Below are 21423 nucleotides of genomic sequence, written 5' to 3' on the forward strand. Positions count from 1 at the left end.
CAGGTTGCCCAGAGGTGTGATGGAAGCCCCATCCATGGAGACATTTGAGGTCAAACGTGATGGGGCCCTGAGCAACCTGATCTAGTTGGAGATGCCCCTGCTCATGGCAGGGGGGTTGGACAAGATGACCTTCGAGGGTCCCTTCCAACCCAATAGATCTGTCATATGTCACCTAGCAGTAGAGGCAAGTAGCAGGCCAACTCCACCTGGAACAGGACAGTTGGGTGTGTGACTGCTGGAATTCTGCCCTGTAAAGGGGTAGATGTGATTGACCAGCTGGGGAAAGGGGATCAGGAGCATGTTCTTAGCTGAGAGAGTTCTGGGGCACACTCCTTGCATGTGTATTGTGCCAGTGCCCTGCTGCTGGCTAGGCAGAGTTCTGCAGTTCCATGGACATTTACCCTATTCTCTCAGACAAGCCAAGAGCAAAGCTGTCAGTAAGATTTCTCCACAGCTTGCTACTCAGGGTTGCTTATGTTGCTTCATGTGTCATGCATTTATGCTTGTTTGACAGTATTAGCCTGAATCTTAACCTTGGTTTGCCAAAGCCTGGGAGGGGAAGAGATTATCAACTTGGTGCTTGCCATTAAGCTTTTTACCTAATAATTTTTGTTGCTTGCTCATTCATCTTGTGAGCAAAATGTAAGTCAGCCCTTTTTATGCAAATACCTGGACTTGTGCAAAGCATTTGACACTATCCTGCATGACATCCTCATCTCTGCCTTGGAGAGACATGGATTTGGTGGATGGAGCATTTGGCTGATAAAGAATTGGCTGGAGGGTCACTCTCAGAGTTGTCTGAGTGGAGACCAGTGATGAGTCATGTTCCTCAGGGGTCAGTTCTGGGACCTTTGTTGGCAACGTGGACAGTGGGATTGAGGCTCCCTTAGCAAGTTTGCCAGCAATACCAGGGTGAGTGGTGTGGTCCCCATGCTGGAGAGAAGGGATGTGGACAAATCCAGGCACCAGCTTGGTAGTTACATGGTGGGAGCTAGTGTGTACCTCAAGCATTGAGGAGTGCTTACTGGCATTATTGAGGGGCTGCTAAGACCAGGTGGTGCTTTTTGTGTGCAATGATCCTTCCAGATATTACAGTACATGATTCAGCCCTAATATGTAGCTAAATGTGTTTTGTTCTTAAAACTTCAAGATAAGTTTCAGGGTGTGGCCTGACAGTGTGCAGTGGGAATGGTGGGCTCTTCTGGAGCTGCTTTTCAGACATGGAAGTGCCGGCGTGCGGTGCTGGAAGCGGGAGCTTCATTTTCGGAGTGCAGAAGAGCAGACTTGCCTTCTGAGGGAGGCTAGGAGCTGCTGCAATTGAACTCCCTCAAGTAAAGCTTTTAATTAGATTGCAAGGTTCCATACTCAAACTTTGTTGAAAACAGTTTAGTTCTGCACTACAGCCTTTTCTTCCTGATCTTTTCCAGCTGTCATCTGGCTGCAGCTCAGCACTGTTTGGCCAGTGTTCTTGACAGGTTCAGTTTCCTACCAGGGATTGGAGTCTCTAGAGAATGGCAGCATGACTGGGATAAGCAATTGAAGTCAAATAAACACATTCCTCTAAAATCTACCTGGCAGTTGTCTGAGTCTGTTAGTCTCACTTGGAAGTATTCCTCTGTGTTTGCAGAGTTTGGCCTGAGTTCTCCAGAGCCGCTGCAATGCTCTCCTTACCTGCCCTACTTCTCCCCAGTACAAGTGGGTTAAGAGCCTTACTATGGTGCCAGCTTGTCCAGCAGCAAAATATGACTGTGGATCTGCTCCCTCCCAGGAAATTAGTCTGAGTTTATAATTGGATTGGAAGGAAGATAGAAGTGCTGCCTTTGCTAAGGCAGCAGTCTGAGATGGTGTGGACTGAGACTTTGCTTTAAGGAAAGGGCAATACTAGCAGTCCAGAAATCCGTAGCTTTAACACTCAGAAGTGTTTGTCCTGCAGGGTGACACATCTTGGGAGGACACTGAGCATTCCAAGAGGGTTTTGTTTGTGTTTTTTGGGTTGTTTGATTGTTTTAATATAAGTAAGCAAAGGCAGCATTCAGTCTTGTGAAAATGCTGGAGAGGATCCTTCTATACTGTGTTCAGTTTTGGGGTCCTGACTGTAAGAAAGACATTGAGGTGATGAAGTGTGTCCAGGGAAGGGCAATGAAGCTGGTGAAGGGTCTAGAGAACAAACCTGGTAAGGAGCAGATGAGGAACCTGGGATTGTTTAGCCTGGAGAAAAGGAGGCTGAGGGGAGACCTCCTTGCCTTCTCCAACTCCCTGAAGGGAGGTTGGAGTGAGGTGGGTGTTGGTCTGTTCTCCCAAGCAGCAAATGGCAGGATGAGAGAAGACACAGTCTCAAGTTGGACCAGGAGAGGTTTAGGTTGGATATTAGAAGACAGTTCTTCACTTACAGGGTTGTCAAGCCCTGAAACAGGCTTCCCAGGGCAGTGGTTAAGTCACTGTCCCTGGAGGTGTTTAAAAGAGGCAGAAATGTGGTGCTGAAGGTCAAGGTCTAGCCAGGAGACTTGGTAGTGTTGGGTTAATGGTTGACTTGATGGTTTTAAGGGTTTTTTTTCCAGCCTAAATGGTTCTGTGATCCTATACAAAGAGCTATACTGCACAGTGCTGTTGCATCAGGGGGAGATAGTGCAGAGAAAGTATGTGTGGGGAGGCTGAAGTAATGAGATTATTGTGCTGGTGTTGAGTTGGACTCTGCTGGAAGACAACAAATGCCTGAACCCTTAAGCCACAGTCTGCTGACCATTACTAACAGGGCTGCAGAAAGCTGTGCTCACACTGGTCAGCAACCTCTGTAGCTGTGCAGATCCATCCTTGCCATGCATACTTCTTGGGGGCTGGAAGAGGTAGCTGCTGTCAAAGGGGAGAGAGGGAGCACAAGTGAACCACTTTAAGGCTTGGTTAGTGTTTAAGCTTCTGTCCTGTTGCTGCCTGGCATCCTTCTCTCTTAGTGCAGTTTTAAAGTCTCAGATCAGGTGCTGAAAGGCTTTACTCATCTGTAAAGTGGTAAGGCTTTGGAGATCAAATTGAAACTAGAGAACCTAGATTGGCTTAAGATACTTAAGTAGCTTTATAGCTCTTAAAATGGCTTACGCCCTATAAAATTCATTTGGACTTGGGGGAAGAGCCTGACTGTTGCTGCCTGATTGGGCTCTACCTGGTAAAGCTGGGGGTCAGACCTGACTGGAAGTCTTTACCCCAGTTACTGGAAGGCCTCTGCTTAGCCTTGCCTGCCAGCAGATTGCACAAGATGCAAATTTAGACCAGGTACCGGCTGAGCAGCCGGTTGAATCTTAACAATCATCCTTGAAACAGGAGAGTCAGGATTTCTGTATTGCCTCCAAAGCAGCAAGAACCACTTTTCTCTCTTTGGTAACAAACTCTTCCCCTGATCTTCCTCCACCCTCTTTTGCTTGCTGAATTAGGTGGTGGAGTCGTGGCAGGCTTGCCAAATGAATGGGCTGTGGTGCACAAGGTTGGCATCTTTGTGCTTGAACAGGGTACTGGTGCAGGGCAATTAGGCACAGATCTCATGTCATTTAGGTAGCTTCATCCAAGGTGGTGTTTGGATCTTGTCCTAGGGTAGCCTCTGCACTCTTCTAATTCTTAGGCATTAATGGTAGCCTTTCCATTTTGAATCTGCTTCTTTATAGGAAACACTGCTGAAGACACAGCTTAGTGTCTTCAAAGCCCAGAGCTGATACTCAGTCGTACTTGAGATGAGTTTGGTTTCTGTAAGGAATCACAATGTTAGGGGTTGGAAGGGACCTCCAGAATTTGAGTCCAAGCCTCCTGCCAAAGCAGGATCACCCAGGGCAGGCCACACAGGAATGCACCCAGGCAGTTTTTGAAAGTCTCCAGAGAAGGAGACTCCACAGCCTCTCTGGGCAGCCTGCTCCAGGGCTTCATCACCCTCACCTCACTGTAAAGAAATGTCTCCTTGTGTTGATGTGGAACCTCCTGTGTTCTAGCTTGTACCTGTTGTTTCTTGTCCTACTACTGGGCACTGCTGAAGAGACTGGCATCTTCATGCTGACACCCCCTCCTCAGATATTTATTGATGTTGGTAAGATCCCCTCTCAGCCTTCTCTTCTCAAGATTAATCAGGAAAGAGGGATACAGCTTTTTCATGTATAAGCAAACTATTGTTCTGCTAGACCTACATGTGGGAAAAGCAGCATCCCTGCAATGCTACAGCAACATCTTGTCCTTGCTTAGCTACCAACAAAGTAGAGCAGCTTTAATACTCTATTGTCTGTCTTCAGCTGGTGGAGGGTCTGGGTAACGGGTCTTCTGAGGAGCAACTACGGGGCTTTTTAGTCTGGAGGAAAGAAGGCTGAGGGGAGACCTCCTCACTCTCTGCAGCTCCCTGAAAGGAGATTGTAGTAAAGTGGGTGCTGGTCTCTTCTCCAGAACAAGAAGTGATAGGATGAGAGGAAATGGCCTCAAGTTGCACCAGGGGAAGTTTAGGTTGGATATTAGAAGCCACTTCATGGAAAGGGTTGTCAAGTCCTGGAGTAGGCTGCCCAGGGCTGTGTTTGAATCCCCATCCCTGGAGGTCTTTCAAAGAGGCAGACATGTGGGAGCTGAGGGATATGGTTTAGCACCAGACTTGGTAGAGTTGGAGAATGGTTGAAGTCAGTGATCATAAAAGTAATTCCCAACCAAACTGTTCTATGAAATTGCTGCTGGAGTCTTGGGCTGAGGTGGCAGCTGCAGAGCTGGGTAGCAGGTGGCATCTGAGGAAAGAATGATGTCTGAGACTGGGCAGGCAAATATCTGGTGACAGCCTTTGCTTAAACTTCATGGCTTTTCTAGGCATGCAGGAAGTTCCCTCCCTTATGATTCACGGTGTGCACAATCTGTGCTGACTGCTGGTGCTAGCTAGTTACCTGGGAGGGCTTTAAGCACACTCTAACCTGGCCAGAGGAGATTACATATGATTAATTGTAGTTGTTGTGACTGAGCCTTCCTGAGCCACCTGGTGACATTCAGTTGAACTTGTCATGGGTGCTTGAAACAGTTACTGACAGAAGCTACCTACCTTCATGCCACTCTCTCAAACAGCAGCTTCCAAAATGGCATAGATGACTGAAGTGCCAACCTTCTAGTTACCCAAAGATGTTAAGGGCAAATGAGTACTTTTTTAGGAACAACAGAATCTTCAGTTTCAATCTCCTCCTTAGGGAGCAAAGCCCCAGTGCCACTTGTCTCTGGAGCAGGTACCTCTGCAGGCTTCAAGATCTCTTCAGATGCTGTCTTGCAGCCAATACCTGCAGTAACAACCAAGTGACAATTGATCTGTTCTAGCAGGGAGGCATATTCTGTCTCTCCAGCCACGTTGAAGATGGGCTGCAAAGTGTGGCCCATCCACGCTTCTGGCTGCAGCAGTGATAGCCCAGGTCAGTAACTTTATTTAGACTGTAACTGAGGTGTCTCCAGGGGCATGAAGCCACCTTGTGCACTGTAAAGATGTGAGAAGAGTGCTGCAGTTTGGTTTTTTTGAGTGGCTGGTCTGGCCACAGGCAGTTCCCTGTAAATGCCAAGAAGGTGTAAGTACTGCCTTGGTAAATCAGGAGTCAGGAACTGGGATTCCTGATGGTTAGCAGGGACGAACAGATCATCATATGGAGTGGTTTTTCCTACAGTAGCTACTCCCAGCTGTTGTAGCCTGCTAGCACTGACTGGTCTTACACTGAATGGTTCTTTGGGGTTGGGAAAAAGTCTGTGAGGGAATAGCTTTATCTTCACTCTCTTTTTCTGTGTTGAGAGAGTGATGGTAGAAAGCACCCAGCTCTTCCAGCATTCCCCCATTCAAGAGCTTGTTTTGCCTAATCCAGTCAGTACAGCTCCTGCCTGAGCTATGGTGCAGGGCAGCCTCTCTGCTGAGTTACAGGAGGGAAGGCAGCAGAGCAGATGAGGTAGCTGCTTACCTTGGCCTGCATGGTTAGTAGAGCTTGTTTCTGCTGTAGCCAAGTCACAGCCTCTGGCTGCTTTGACCGGAATCTGGCATCGAAGCTTTCACCTCGTTCACATGAACTGTGCAGCGTTTCTGTTGGGTGCCACAGCCACATGTCAGAACTGCAGAAGGCTGTTATATTTTCTCCTCTTCCCTGGGTTCAGAAAGTAGCAGAGCATTTTAGGCTCTGGCACTTGCATTATTGTGAGCCTGCAGGTAGCCTGCACCAGAAGCCAATGTAGGTCTGCGGTCTAAAAGGAACTCTCTTTAATTAGCTGGAGGGTCTGTTCCTGCTCCTGCTGACTGCGCTGGAAAGGGGAAGTTAAAACTTCAGAAGCGGTACACTTTCTTCTTGTATCCCCAGGGATGACGTTGCCTGAGCTTTGCTTGAATGTGCTGCAGAGCTCCTTCACTTCTGTGGCTCCGAGGGGAGGGTGGGGTGATCTCTCTGATCGCCTCTGCCTTCAAAGAGCACTCGGGGGGGGGGGGGGGGAGAGAGATATTAACTTCCACTTGACTGTGCTGCTCTGTGTGCAGGCTGCAGTGGAGAGCCCAGGTGAGAGGGTGGGTGTGGGAGGGAACAGTTGCTCAGCTGTACAGGTGATCTGCACTGCTGGTTAGCTTGATGTTTCCAGTGAAAAACACACCAACAAACCACAAACTGAAACAGGAATGTAGTGAAGCATTGTAGAACTGAGCCAAGTGCCTCTTTTAGGTACGGACTTCTGCTTCCCAGGGCTCAATCTGATGCCCATCAAGGAATCAGATGGCTTACATAAGCTGCTCTCTATGGTCTACGTGTCCCAGTAGAAATGCTTTTGGTCAGGACAGAGCATTCCGGTGTTACCGGTTCTTGGCCTAACGGGCTGCTCCAGCTGACGCTGCCTGGCGCACCCGGGACAGGGGGCAGTGCACCAAACAGCAGCCTAAACCCTCTCATGCTTTTAGCCTTGTGGGCAAAAGTAATGCCTGTTAGCATGCTGACTAAAACACAGATGATGTTCACATCAGTACTCGAGGTGTGGCCTAACCAGGGCAGTGTACAGGGGCAGAATGACCTCCCTGCTCCTGCTGGCCACACTGTTCCTGATGCAGGCCAGGATGTCATTTGCCCTTCTGGCTGCCTGGGCACACTGTAGGCTCATGTTCAGCCTACCATCAGCCAGCACCCCCAGGTCCCTCTCTGCCTGGCCACTCTCCAGCCACTCTGACCCTAGGTCTCTTCTCCCAGGCAGCCAGCACCAGAACAAGAGGACACAGTCTCAGGCTGTGCCAGGGGAGGTTCAGGTTGGAGGTCAGGAGGAAGTTTTACACAGAGAGAGTGATTGCCCACTGGAATGGGCTGCCTGGGGAGGTGGTGGAGTCACCATCGCTGGAGGTGTTCAGGAGGAGACTTGACAGGGTGCTTGGTGCCATGGTTTAGTTGGTTGGGTGGTGTTGGATGATAGGTTGGACAGGATGATCTTGAAGGCCTCTTCCAACCTGGTTTATTCTATTCTATCGGGGTGGTTTGAACTAGATGATCCTTGAGGTCCCTTCCAACCCTGACAATGTTATGAGCATCATTTACAGCACAGCCTTCAGAGATCAATGCTGCTTCCTCCTGTTCTGAGCCCATGCTGCAATGTGAGACCTGGGCAGCAGAGACTGGCTACTGGTTATGACTCTGGTGGAAGCAGCTGGGGAAATAGTTACGCAGACAGAATTTTCCATTAATCAGAGGAAAAACTCCTACACAGATGGTCTATAGGATAGATTATGGCTGGTAATCCTTTTGTGTCCTAGAAGATTAAGGATATCCTGGTGTAGCTGCAGTCAGCTGACCTTTTTTTTTGTATTTAAATGATTGAAAAGTCTTGCTGCAGTCCTGCAGAGGACCAAGGCTCTTCCAGGAGCCGTGAGCCGGGTGCTGTGAATGTTTGTTAAAGGAACGGTCTGTTTAGATCCAGCCCCGGTTATACATTTACAGGAACTTGAGGCTGTGGCAGCAGCTTACGGGATGGATCAGGAATCACTTGCTAGACAGCTCTATCCAATCTAGCAGTGGTGTAAGAGAGCCAAATTTTGGGGAGGGAACAGTAAGTGTCATGTGAAGGAAGCGGAGCGATTCTTAATCCTGCTGCCTGGGTCACCCCAGAGAGCGAAGATGAACGCTGCGGTGGAAGAGGAGGATGGCTGCGTGCTCTGAGTTCTCTGGCATGGATCTGTATGAGGATTACAAATCACCCTTTGATTTCAATGCTGGAGTGAACAGAAACTATCTCTACCTGTCGCCTAGCATAACCCTTTCTCCACCGGGATCACCTACGCTGGCCAAGTCTGGTAATGCCTTTCTCTTTCTTTTACAAAACCTCTATGTGGAAAGCTTAGTGATTAAGGTCTGCAAAAAGCAAGTTCTTAAATGAAGACTCTCTAAAATGTGGCTGCAACACTGATGTAAGTGAAGGTAAAAGCTGACCTGCTGTTAACTCTGGTAGTGGATGAGCTTCAGTGTGCCCTGTCGGTAGTCTCTCCTGTGCTGTGCATTTGCCAGCTTTACCTTATTTCTTAATCCAGGAGAAAGGCAGTTTGAAGGCAAATGGAGTGAGCAAAATAATTAGGAACAAAAGATCAGACTGGAGTAATTGGCCTAGTTTGCCTATTAGCTTTTTTCCAAGGGGAGGTAGGAATTGCATACCGAGCCTGACTTCAGAGCTCTGTGTGGTCTGACATCTGTTTGCCTCTAGTACTGAAAATAGCACTGATTAACGAAAATGCCCTCTAAAACCTCTGCTCTATTCCACTTAGCATTTAAAATGTGCCTGCAAATAGTAACTATGCTTGTGCTGCCCTGAGGAAGCCTCTGTTGCATGCTGTGCTGCAGCAGCATCCATCCAGTCCTTAGCCCTACGAGTTTCTAGCTGGTTGCCTGTTGAACAGAACACCTGCTCTGGTGTTACCACCTTTCCTGTCCATTGGGTGCTGCTGGGTGTGATCTTCCAGACTACTTAAAAATGGAGAAAGCTAAAGCAGACTAAGCCTGGCTTCAGGTGTGACCAAGCAGAGTTGCAAAGGGGGTGACTTCTTTTTGAATGGGCTTGTGGTTTAGAATCTTAAAGAATGCCTGTGACCTAACCCAAACCCCTCTGTGAACTTGCTAAGCTAGGGGCCTCTGGGGAACAGTGGTCAGCTTTCACTTCTGCAATGACTGTATCTTCTGCCTCTTCTAAATGGGGGGAGAGTGGTCTTCTGTATCTGGTGGTGATGCATCACCATAAGCACCAACCTTTGCTGGACTTCAATTTCCTTTTTAATTCATTTTGAATGAATTTGTGCTTAGTGTTTGGGACAGTCATGGAATGGTTTGAGTTGGAAGGGAGCTAAAAGGTCATCCAGTTCTATCTGCCCCTGCCATGGGCAGGGACACTTCCATTTGAGCTTAGTGTTTGGGACAGTCATGGAATGGTTTGAGTTGGAAGGGAGAAGCTGAAAGGTCATCCAGTTCTATCTGCCCCTGCCATGGGCAGGGACACTTCCTACTACACCAAGATGCTCAAGACTCCATCCAGCCTGGCTTTCAACACTTCCAGGCTTGGACCCTCCACAACTATTCAAGGCAACCTGTTCCAGTGCCTCACCACCCTCATGGGGAAGGATTTTTTCCTCAGGTCTAATTGCAGTCTGTCTTTTTCCAGTTTGAAGCGCTTAGCCCTCATCCTGTCACGCCATGCCTGTGTAAAATGTCCCTCTCCAGCTCTACTGAAGGTTCCTTTCAAATACTGGAAGGCTGCTCTAAAGGCTCACCAGACACTCCTTTTCTCCAGGCTGAGCAACCCCAACTCTCAGCCTGTCTTCAGCCCTCTGAACATCTTTGTGGCCCTCCTCTGCACCTGCCCTAACAGTTCCATGTCCTTCATGTGTTGGGGGCTCTAGAGCTGGGCAGGGAAGCTGAAGAACTTACTCCTCTCAGTTGAAGAAATTTGTCTCACTTTGGCTTTTTCACAGAGATAAATGGGAAGCACTTCAAATACATCTCTCTTATATATTGCAAAATAAATATCTTCTGTGGCACTGTACATTACTCAATGCTGCAGTGATCTTACAATCTTGTACCACTTGTTCTCCTGAACTTTAACAAGAGCCATTTTTCTTTAGCTTTGCAGCTGTATAGTGATAGCTAAAGTGCTCATTCTGAGTGTCTGACACAGAACATATCACTCTTAAAGATAAAGCTTTGTAAGGTCTAACCCTCCCCTGCCTCAAAGGCTGCTCATCTGAAATAACCAGGGCTTGCTGAAACTGCTTAAGTGTAGGGACTTCTGATCAAAACAGAGACAAACCTGGGTTGAAACCAACCAAAGCAATCCCCAGAGCAGTAAACCTGAGTGTGAAATGACTGACTAATGCTTTGCCTGCTCTAGCAGAATGACGAGGGCTTAAGTGCTGTTTCCCTGACCTGTGGAGTCCTAATCAGCTAACTTGTTCATGCCTTTATTTGGGTCCTTTAACTAGATCTAATGAAGTGCTGGGCTAATATGTTAATCTTGGAAATTCAGGCACCTTAAAAACTGACCCTAAACCTTGGGATTTCCCCCCAATACTAGACAAGTCCTTCCAGTTGTTTTCCCCAAAAGAATTTTCACTTGGTGTAAGGAGTTTGAGACGTGAAGTGTTCAGCTAAGCTTGGGTGCAGCAATCACTCTCAGCACAAAATACCAAACAAAGGAATTTTAAGTCCTTTGCAACATTAGAGGTGCAAGAGAGCTAACACAATGAAAGGTAGCATGGTGGAAGCCAATAACAATAGTTGTGCTAGTGAACAGAGAAGACCCCAAGTGGAGAAAAGCTCTTAGTAACAGATTGAGATGAAGTATTTCCATCAGTTGTCTGACTGCAACGTCCCTGGTTTCTTGCCCCACACATCACAAAAATATCTAAGGTGGGCTGTGCACCTTTCCTACAAAGCTTGCTCAAAGTCAGCATCTGTATTTGGGTTGTGGCCATGCCACTGTGGAGATCTGTGGGTTGTTAGCTGTGTAGATGACTGTTTCGTGGTCAGGCTGCCTAGCACAGCCCTTGCAGGACACAGGGTTCATCTGTGCTATGTAATAATGAGGACACTGTTGTTCTTCCTTTCCCTGAAGCTTTTCAGATGAAAACTGAGGGACACCGTGGGAGTGTTTGGGACTCACACAGAGGCGTTTGGCAGAGTTTTGGTTTCTGGATTTGGAAGGGAAAGAGGCAGCAGAGTGAGTGGATAATAATAATAAACAACCATGTGCGTCCTCATCAGTACCTTCTCAGCACTCCACTGCTGTCTGAAGGGACAGCCTTTGGTTCCCGAGCTCTTTCTCTGGGCTTCTCATCTGTCCTAATGTCCAGGTGCGAAACAGCAGCTTCTCATTCCACATCTGCAGTTTTCTACTCTCCAGTTACTAGGGTCAGAGAGGTTGAACTGGGTGTAAGGGGAGAGTTTGTACTTGAGGTTGCAACATTTTTCTCCACTGCAGCTGAGTTTGCTGGTTGCTGAGAGACCACTCCTAATGTGCTGAGAAGAGGCATTTCTTAATCCAGAGAGCAGGGAGGGAGAGGGAGTCTCTGCCTTGGTCTTGAGTACCTTCAGTGCTTCCAGAGTTCATGTGCTGCATGAACCAGAGAGAACAGGCTGTGTATGGGGACCACTGGTTGGGACCTACCATTCTGTACCGTGGTTTCTGTCAAAATAGTGGGGTGCATTGCTCTCAACGTGTTTCCAGGCTCCTGTTACTGCAACGGTTGTATTGAGCTTTAATACAACCTGATGGAACAAACCAGCCAGCAAAAAGCCTCTGGGTTCCTGAGCCATAGTAGTCAGGGAACAGGACTTTATTGTCTTCTCATCAGTTTTCTTTGTGCACTGGCACAAAAGGGCTGTATATTAACATTAGCTGCTCTCTGGCAGACACATGATGACTTTGGTTTATTCATCTCAAGGGCTGCTGAGAAGTGACTCTATACCTGAGGTTGGAGAGGATGCTGCTGCAACAGCTGGTATGGCAGAAACACTCTCAGAAGAAGAGCAGGATGAGCTAAGGAAAGAGCTTGCTAAGGTAAATCTCTTGCAAATAGCTCTTAAACTGGTTTTGAAAATGAAAATCTGGAGTAATGCTTTCTCTGAACACAGTTAATGCCTTGTGTATTTATTATGTGTCTCAAGCCAGGTATGGCACTCCTGTCTGTTGCAGGGGGAGAGAGGGATGGTGGCAAGGAGAAAAGAACAGCCAGTTCTAACTATGGGGTTAAGCTAGATGTGTTACAGGGCTTAAACCAAGGCACATAAGTGCCTCACCCTTTTTATTTTTTCCTCAAATGAGAAGGAGGAAAATAACCTGCCAGAGAGAAGGTGGTTGGAAACCAAACCCAAGTGTTGCATCAGCTGGTGTGGAGCAACTAAAGGTGTTGTTTTCATAGTAATGTCCATGGAGATGCTGTTTTGCTAATGTCTGACCATGTAACTATTCTTGGTGGTACAGCAGCTTGTTTACAAGAGCAATTTAAAGTACCACTCTTCGGAGGACAAGCAGATCCATGCATTTCAGCAGTTGTCAGTCAAGCTTTATTGAGTCACCAATCTTCTTTCTGGTGTAGCTCTGTGTGATTTTAGGACCCCAATAAAAATTACTGACTTGGCCAGCAAAGGCCTGCTGTGAAATAAGCACATTAAATGCAGTCTTGGTGTTGGTATTCACAAGTATTGCACACCAAGCCAGCCAGCTGAAGGTGGTGAGGGAAATCTGATCCTGCTAGGGTGCGTCACACTGGACTTTGGACTGGTATCCACAACAAAGGTGCACTGAAGGTAGTGGCATTTCCTCAAAGGAGCTTAAATGGGTGGGCAGGCTGACGCTCTAAAGCAAAGTCCAGTCTGGATGTGGAAGCACGGTTGGATGTATGCCTGGCCTCAGTACACGTGGCCTTAGTGCCTCTGCCACATCTATGTATCCCACAGCATGGCACCCTAAAACTGCTTTGACATCTCTGCTCGTGACCTGGTTGTGCTTCTCTGAGAGGCTTACATGGCCATCTGTGTACAGAAGGAATTACACACACAGTGCAATTTCTAGTTGCTCAACAGGTGCTGTGTGTTTGTTGTGTGTTTGATTATTCTTTTGGGTCTGTTTTGGTTTGAATAGAATAGAGTAGACCAGGTTGGAAGAGACCTTCAAGATCATCACGTCCAACCCATCAACCAATCCAACCCACCTAAACTAACTAACTAACCCATGGCACCAAGCACCCCATCAAGTCTCCTGGTTGCTTCTTTCTTTGTTGGCTTTGGACTGCTCAGCCTGTCACCGTTCCCACCCCAGGGAAGGTGTAGTTGAAGGTGTTCCTGTAGGTGAAGTTTTCAGTTCAAGCAAGGAGACAAAACTTGTGCACTGGTCAGATGTGCTCTGAGGTACTGGTCATACATTGGTATCTCTACTGACGTGGCAGGAAAACAGAGGCTTGGTGATTGTCCGGGTCAGACTAATCTTCAAGCTTAAGCCTAAGGTTGTCTAAAGGTAGTAATTTCTAACTGTAAAGGTTTTAGCTATCAACTTCCTTGTGCATGTTCCAGGAACAGAGATAGCTGCAGGTGGGTTATTTTCTTACTAGCCCTTGTAGACTCTGTTGGATTTGCCTTTTAGTATTTAGGAACAGCTGTGAGGCAGTGTTCAAATGTGCCAGCCCTCCCCTTACTGCTGCCAAGCAGATATTGTAATAACGACCTAGTTAAATGGCTAAGTGTATTATTGGTTAATTACCTCTCATCAACTCTGCTGCCACAGGTAGAAGAGGAAATCCAGACGCTCTCACAAGTGCTGGCTGCCAAAGAGAAGCACCTAGCAGAAATCAAGAGGAAGCTGGGGATTAACTCTTTACAGGAGCTAAGGCAGAACATTACCAAAAGCTGGCAAGATGTTACAGCAACCACAGCGTACGTACTGGTTCCTGCTGGCTGGCTCAGCTCTTGGGTGGAGGCTTTGTGGTTCTTGGGTCAGATCTACACCTTGTCAAATAAGTGTGGATAACACAAAGTGAAGTTGCACTAAACCAGTGGGATAAATCATCAGAGGATTTTTCAGAGAAGGCCACTATTAGCCATCTCATCTCATGCAAGAGAATGATTGGCCATGCTGTGGGCAGTTCTAATACCCTTTTAGTCTGCCAGATCTGAGGTACTGTTACTGAGGTGCCAGGGTGTCCTAAGTCCAACAGAGCAGCTTTTTTTCCCAGCCTGAAAAGTTGTGAACTGAGCTCATGCAGAAAGGGCACAGTCACATGTTCTTGCCAAACACAACTAACTTAAGGTCCAGAGTGAGCTGCCTTCTGCAGTTAATGGCTACACAGAATGCAAGAGACTGTACCTCAAGCATTTTATGGTGGAGTTTATTGACAAAACCATTTGGTCCAAGATTTTAGATGCCAAGCACAAAAAATAGACCTCTGTTCTTTTGCAGTGTGTGTGCATGCTGTGGTTTACTTGGAGTTCTGTTTGTTTGTGTTTGATTGGTTTGGGGTTTTTTGTGTGATGGTGGGAGGATTGTTTTGGGTTTTTTTGCTGTGTTTTCAATCCTACAGTAGCAGAGAGCATCTGTTCTGGGGGTGGGGTAATAGGTGCATGCTGATCAGCCTCACCTGATGTCTGAGAAGGCAGAGATGCTGTAGCCAGAGGAGACTGCAGTGGCTCAAGATAATCTCTTAAGTAGCTTGTCCATTTGACCCTAAAGTTAAAGTATACCTCTGGGTTTGATGCAAGTTTACATGCACTGAAAGGTCCCTTTTGTATTCTAGTAAAATAACCACAGGCTTAATTTTGTTTGAACACAGCTACAAGAAAACATCAGAAACCCTTTCTCAGGCTGGCCAGAAGGCTTCTGCAGCTTTTTCATCTGTCGGTTCAGTCATAACTAAGAAGTTTGAAGATGTCAGGTAGGTTTCTTTAGCTTTTCACAAGTAGCTGTGGTTTAGATTTAAGCAGGGGACCACTGAAATAATTTTATGCTGTTAACATACCTAGCACTTCTGAAAGTTACTCTGTCAGGAACCTTCAGCATCTGTTTTAGGAGAGCTGCAAAATGCGCTTGTACTGTCCTCACCAACGCAGCAGAGTTCTGTGGTGTGTAGTCTCTGTCTGCAAGAGAAGCAATGTGTGATATTAGCCCCACTGCTGCTTCTGTTCTTCTAGTGGGATGGCAGGTGGCTGAGTCTCTGCCTGCTTGTGTGATGCACATGGCATTCTCATTTCTCTGACTTTCTCAGCCTGTGGAATACTGCACTTAAACAGTGAATGTCTTTTAACTGTCTGTGCTTTGGGTTTGTTGTTCTTTTTCTGTCTCGTGTGTGGGTTCCTTCTGGTGTGTTTTATTTCCTTGTAAGCTGTCCCACCTCACAGCAGTGGCCTGATTTTATTACTTTTTTTCCACAGACAATTGGCATTTTTCAGTTCTCCAATATTGGCATGCAAGGAGTAAGTTTGGGGGTCACTTTTAGCACTATTGTGAGCTGGATGCAATCCAGCCATATGTTCAGCTTGCAATTCTTCATGTAATTTTCACTACTGGAACACACAGGGCTACTCTTCTCTGCTTGCAATTTGTTTTGACTGGTGGATCCAACTTCATTTTCAGCTGTTGGACAAATGAAAGGTCACACATTCAAACAAAATATTGCTGCAGGGTAATAAAATCAGCCTCTGTTTTAAAGTGCTGCCATTAGCCTCTTTCTTGCTTTCTGAAGTCTAGTGAGAAAACTCTTTGAGGTGCAGCTACAGTGACATATTTTTCTTCAGATTTATCAGAACTTCCTTTCTCTTTTTACTGCTTACTCTGGCATTGTGCAGACTACAGGCTTTTGCATATTCCTTTAGGTAAGGTGGGAACAAGAACTGTTTCTGAAACTAAGCATGTAGTCAGACTGTCTCCATTAAAAGCTTTAAATAAGTTTTGTCTGCAGAAGGTAATTTCTTTTGTTTCTTCTCCAGTATTAATGTAAAACTGAAGCTCTTCTAATGCTAGGGGAGATGTTTCTTCATGTTCATCTGGTAATCATCCCAGAACATGAGAACTGGAGTATCAGTGATAATAATTAGCAGTTAGTTTCTCTTCCTTGTAAGAAAGCAATCTGTTAAAAGGATTCTGTAAGTGCTTGTGACAGAATATGGCAATGGCATGCAGAAGTCCTTCTCTTTGTCTGTGCAGTGTTTGTGCCTTGACAGAGTAGAAACTTCTCCCTTTTTTGTCTGTTGCAATGGCTGTTTAGCATTTTGACCCAAAACAAATGACTAGAGTCTGAATGTAAAGTTCATAGTTTGGCCAGTGAAGCAGTCCTTTATCTTTGGGTTGATTACTTGAGCACCTCTAGACACTGAGGATTTTGGTTGCCTTGTCTGTGTTGCCCTTTACCTGCCCAGTTGAAGTAAATAGCTGAAGTTTCAGTGTAGTAAAGTTTCCATACATTGCCTCTCACCCTGTCTATGCACACCTGGGAGTCTGGCTCCCTCTTCTCTGTGCTCTCCCACTCAGAAGCTAACTAAAGCCATGGGGTTTCTACAAAGATGCAGGGATCTGGTTCCCAAAATGCTAACTGTAAGCCATAGCCCCAGGGCATTGCCTGGGGAGGGGATGGGCAGTGGCACAGGATGCTATCAGAGCTCAGGCTCTGAAGGGAGCTGTTTGCTCAGGTGTAAGAACAGCAGCCTATTTGAAATACCTCCTCTTCAGCATCGGTACAACAAGGGGCACCTGGAGGATGTCTGTATACCTTTTGGAGTCTGGCTGTTCCATTAACAGGGTTCACCTTTCTTCCTTAAGGTATGGTGTCCCTCTACTAGTATTAGACAAAGACAAGCACAGACTTACAGCTCTCTTGTGGCTTCAGGCATTTAATACCTCAAGAGTGTCCTAATTGCTAGGTAGGCACTGAGTACTCTGTCAGGTGCTGGGTCACCAGGAGGGAGTGTATCAGGGCCAGGTGAGTCCACACTGTTGCTGTGCTTCCTGGGGAGAATCATGCCAATGGAAATTCAAGGGTTTGTTATAAATTCAGGAGCAGCTGGGTTTAAAAGCAAAGGAAACCAAACTGGGAAGAATCAGCACTGTTCAAGATCTTAGCTGCACATAAATGGGAGATTAAAAACCTTGGAGCTCTTTTCTTTCATGAAGACCAAGTTCATCTGGGATTCAAGCAGTGAATTTGGGTCCCAGGGTTTGTAGGTACTCAGGTGGTGTTTACTTTTAAGACTGCATGAGTCTGAGCTTTAGACAGTTTTACAGCCCAGGTTCTTTGAGAATGAGAACTGATGGCCCTGATACTGACTGGAACAAATGCTGACTATGCAGACGTGTACTGAGCAACCTGGAGGGTGTCCCTGCCTGTAGAGGTTGTGGTCTGGAACTTGATGATCTTTAAGATCCTTTCCAGCCCAAACCATCCTATAATTCTATGATTGTTATTCTTAAGCTCTGATATGACTTCTTCATCATGGCTTCACTTTTCTCAGCTGTAATGGCGTGATTTCTTTTGTGTTGAGCTGTTCCCACGTGTCCCATACAGCACATATCACATGCAGGTCTTCACTCTTGCACTACAAAGTGATTTTGGAGGGAGTTGCGAAAGAGAGTAAGGCAGCTCCTGGGGCTGTGAACTTGGAAAGCACTGAAACAGAGGAAGAGAAAGGACTGGTAGTGCAAAGTCAGTGCATTATAGCTTCCTTTTTGTGTTTGTTCCCTCTGCTTTTTTTATCAAGCTAAAAATGTACTCTGCTCCTTCGTGGGTTTCTCTTATTGCCTTTACTCTCCCTTACAAGAACTTTGGATGAGCTCGCCTGTCCTCACGTGGGCAACATCAGCATTAGTACCGAGATACAGCACTGTGCAAATTTCCTCAGCAATCATGACTTTGCACTTGGCTCCTCCTGCACTGCATCCATATCATGGAGCAGAAGTCCTCATCGTTACCCTGTTCCGAGACTGCGCAATGACTTTCTTCACTTGCTTTGGAAATCCGATATGGTCACGGCCTCCTAAGTAGCGTCATTTATCAGCTGGAAACCCATTAACAAAAGCATCTAACTTGTGCTAATGCACTCTTCAGCTTGTGCTTCCCAGGCAGGGACCTCTGGTGTGCCTCCCTGGGCCTTTTGAAAATGTGAGGCAGTGCAGTAGCTATAAATATAATCATGTAAGGGATAAGAAAGCTTCTAATGCAGCACGAAGTACACCGCAGGCTGGAGGAAACTTACTGTGCCTTTTTGGGGTTTAGGCTTTTATTTTTGAAGCTAGAGATTTGCTTGTGAGCATTGCAGAAGGGGCTCCTCTTCTTCAAACCACCCAGCATGGTGGCCTAGTTAAGGGAGTGCTTTGATGTGGCATTCTGTCAGTTTGAAGGGAGACACAAGTTCTTTCCTTTGTAAAGCTTTTCAAGGCTTAATTGTGCTTCTTTGTACTACTTGAAGAACAGGTGGCTTGACATTAAAAGATCAACTGCATTCCTCTGATCCAGTTTTCTTGCAAACCAGACAATTCTGTGATAAAACTACCTGCTACCTGTGGTGACATTTTGCAAAGTGAATGCTGAGTGTATGTAAGTGTATTGTACAACAGCAGGTAAATCCTTTGTGGATCTACAAATAGATCTTCCACTAAATGATCTCTCTGAGATGAAACTAAAGTTTTCCAGGTGCCTCTTAAAAGACCTGCACTAGGTTGTTGCTTTTCAGCATGAGCAGTTCTACAGATTGTAAATCTATATTGGGGAGGAAAAAAGGTAAACTGCCCACTCTTCAGCCTTGAGTTTCTTGCAAGGAGGCACTTTATGTGGGTTAGGCACAACTGAACAAAGGGAACTCGTTAGTGTCACGCTAGTTGTATACAAAGGTTTGCACATGGCAAGACCAAAACTTGCAGTAATCCACATTACAACAAGGAATGTAAATTGTATTCCAGAAGACAGTCAGCTTCTCTGTGCTCTGGAAAAGCTTGTGGAAACCAAACCACCTGTGAAGGTGAAACACAGCAGAAACGAGGCTGGGGAAAGGGATGAACCAGGGGCACATATTCCTGACACGTCAGGACAGCATCTGGCCTTTGCCCAGCTGATTCCCAGCACCCTGTGCTTACAAACCATCCTCCAGCTGTGCTTCTGCTGTGAGGAATCCCAACCTTAAGGAGCACCACACACTTTTTTGTAGCTAATGTTTTTTTTTTTCTATCACTGTACACTACTGGTGAGCCTCCTGAGGTAATTTCTTTCAAACTTACTCTGCAGTACACACAAAATCTTTTTGCTTCTCTGAATGTGTCTCCTGTTGTGCTGAAATACCAACTGCAGTTTTGGGGGGTGAATCAAATGTGGGAGATTCCCACCAGCAACTGCCTGGACTTGATGACCTCCAGAGGTCCTTTCCAACCCCTGCCATTCTCTGAGTCTCTTGAAAGACATCAGGAACCCAGCTAAAATCTGACATCCTAAATGTAGTTATAAAAAACTCTGAACATCAGCTTTTCTAATTTCCTGTTGTGGTATTTGACAAGAATCAGCTCAGACTCATCAAAAGTAAAGCATAATATTTTAGAATATGGAACTCAATTAGATTCCAAATGGTTTTGGAAGTTATTTATGAGCTCCTTCATCTATATCTAGTTGGAAGCTCCTTAATCTATATCCAGTCACCTTCTAGGAGTAGGTGTGTTGTCCCTAACCAAACAGTAACTCCATAGCAATACTGGCAGGTCACAGAAGAGAATTGAGCCTAGGGCTTTCTCTCCATCCCCAGCATAAACCTGATTGTGACTGGAGATGGCTGTGACTGCTCTCACTAGATAGTATTGATAGTAGATAGTATTGATGAGTAGATAATTTGTATTGATGAGTATGGAAACACTACTCAGAACTGAACTGGAAGCCTTCTGAATGTTGGAGTAATTCTTTCAGTGGGAAGGTTTTTAGATTGGTAACTCCTGAATGTTCAATTTCTACTTGATATCCTGAAACCTGTCAATGCAGCATGATTCACTGCCTGAGAAGCTTAGTGAGTAGACAGACTGTTGCAGCTAAGCAGACTCTGTACTAACGGGCATGGCACTTGGATATTACTAAGAGAGAAAAAAGCTGTTGCAGCTTTGGCTCTGATGTACTTGTGTGTGTGCATGGCTAAGCAATGTAGAAAAGCAAAACCAAGCAGTTACTACCTAAGACTGTTTTGCTGTTTACCAAAGAAGACCTCTCTTAGCCAGTTCCTTCTGTCTGCCACTTAAACTAACTTCTCCTTTTCTTTTCTCTTAATGCTGCCATTTAGTATACGCTCCTTACAACATTCCATTAGCATGCCTATTATGAGGTAAGGTATGCATAATCCAGCTGCTGGCTTGAGTTTTCATGGGTGGAATCAAATCAAACCCAGCTTAGGTCAACTAATGTGGGTTTAAAACGAAACCAAAAAGCCCACCCAGCTTTCTAATGGATTTCCTGTACTAACACATGGGAGAAAATGTTATTTCTGCTTAATGGTGGTGGTGGTTGTGCATTGGGAGTGTGACCACTGCCCTGGTGGTGGGAGAGCTATCATGACCTTTCCCTGCCTGCTGGAAATGTCATGCTACTAAATGACTCCAAGTTTAAAAGGCAATAGCTTGGCATCTGGTTTAGAGCAATGGAAGTGAGTAACAAATGCCATGGTTTCATAAGGAGTCTGTTGCTGACTGGGAGTGCTTGCCTTTTCTCTCCTTGCTTGGCACTGTGTCACTCCATCTTCTGAGATGACTCAGATACATATCTATCTATATATAGCTAGACAGAGACATGTCACTGTGTGCTTTCCCAGATGAAAGAGTGCTGCTAGGTGTGGGGGACCTACACAAACACCAGACATAGGGGGAAGGGAAGCTTAAGACCTCTTTTGAAAAATCCCTCCTATCTTTTATATCATAATTGATTTTGAAGTCTGCCACAAATCCTCAGTCCCATCTTGCTGAAGGCAAGCATTTTCCAGCCTGCATAAAGGCTGAGAAGGTGTACAAGTTACTGCACAGATTTGCAAATGGCAGTGACAGCTAGTTGGAGCATTAAGGCACTTTTCTGACCTTGGGTAATACACCAGTCCTCAACACTGAAAATCCCAAGCTGTCCTGCTTGTCCTAGGCAAAACCTAGCAGTTGAAGCCATACATTGAGTACTGTCTCCACTTTTGGGGCCCTCAGTACATGAAAGACCTTGGGGTGCTGGAGTGGATCCAGAGAAGGGCAACAAAGCTGGTGAACGGTCTGGAGAATGGCTGGTGAGGAGCACCTGAGGGAACTGGGATTGTTCAGTCTAGAGAAGAGGAGGCTGAGGGGAGACCTCATTGCTCTCTACAACTCCCTGAGAGCAGGTTGGAGAGAGATGGGTGTTGGCCTCTTTTCCCTGGTAACAAGTGATAGGACAAGAGGAAATGGCTTCAAGTTGCGCCACGGGAGATTTAGATTGGC

General features: G+C 46.2%; 1 protein-coding gene across 8 annotated transcripts in view; it reads left to right on the forward strand.

Moving 5' to 3' along the window:
* Positions 1-21423, forward strand: part of TPD52 (tumor protein D52) — a 106659-nt gene that overhangs the window by 14155 nt on the left and 71081 nt on the right. The window contains exons 1-7 of one of the 8 annotated variants that reach the window (XM_068158592.1): positions 7810-8278; positions 11080-11184; positions 11909-12024; positions 13747-13895; positions 14789-14890; positions 15801-15827; positions 20256-20297. In XM_068158592.1, coding sequence (XP_068014693.1) covers positions 8128-8278; positions 11080-11184; positions 11909-12024; positions 13747-13895; positions 14789-14890; positions 15801-15827; positions 20256-20297 — 692 coding nt within the window. In that variant the 5' untranslated portion in view covers positions 7810-8127. Of the gene's footprint in view, positions 1-7809; positions 8279-11079; positions 11185-11908; positions 12025-13746; positions 13896-14788; positions 14891-15800; positions 15828-20255; positions 20298-21423 lie in introns of those variants that run through there. The other 7 variants (XM_068158593.1, XM_068158595.1, XM_068158599.1 and 4 more) reach the window with 7 other exon arrangements.

Source organism: Melanerpes formicivorus, unplaced genomic scaffold (assembly GCF_026170545.1).
Source record: "Melanerpes formicivorus ecotype bairdi unplaced genomic scaffold, bMelFor1.0.p_v2 SCAF_40, whole genome shotgun sequence".
NCBI lineage: Eukaryota > Metazoa > Chordata > Aves > Piciformes > Picidae > Melanerpes > Melanerpes formicivorus.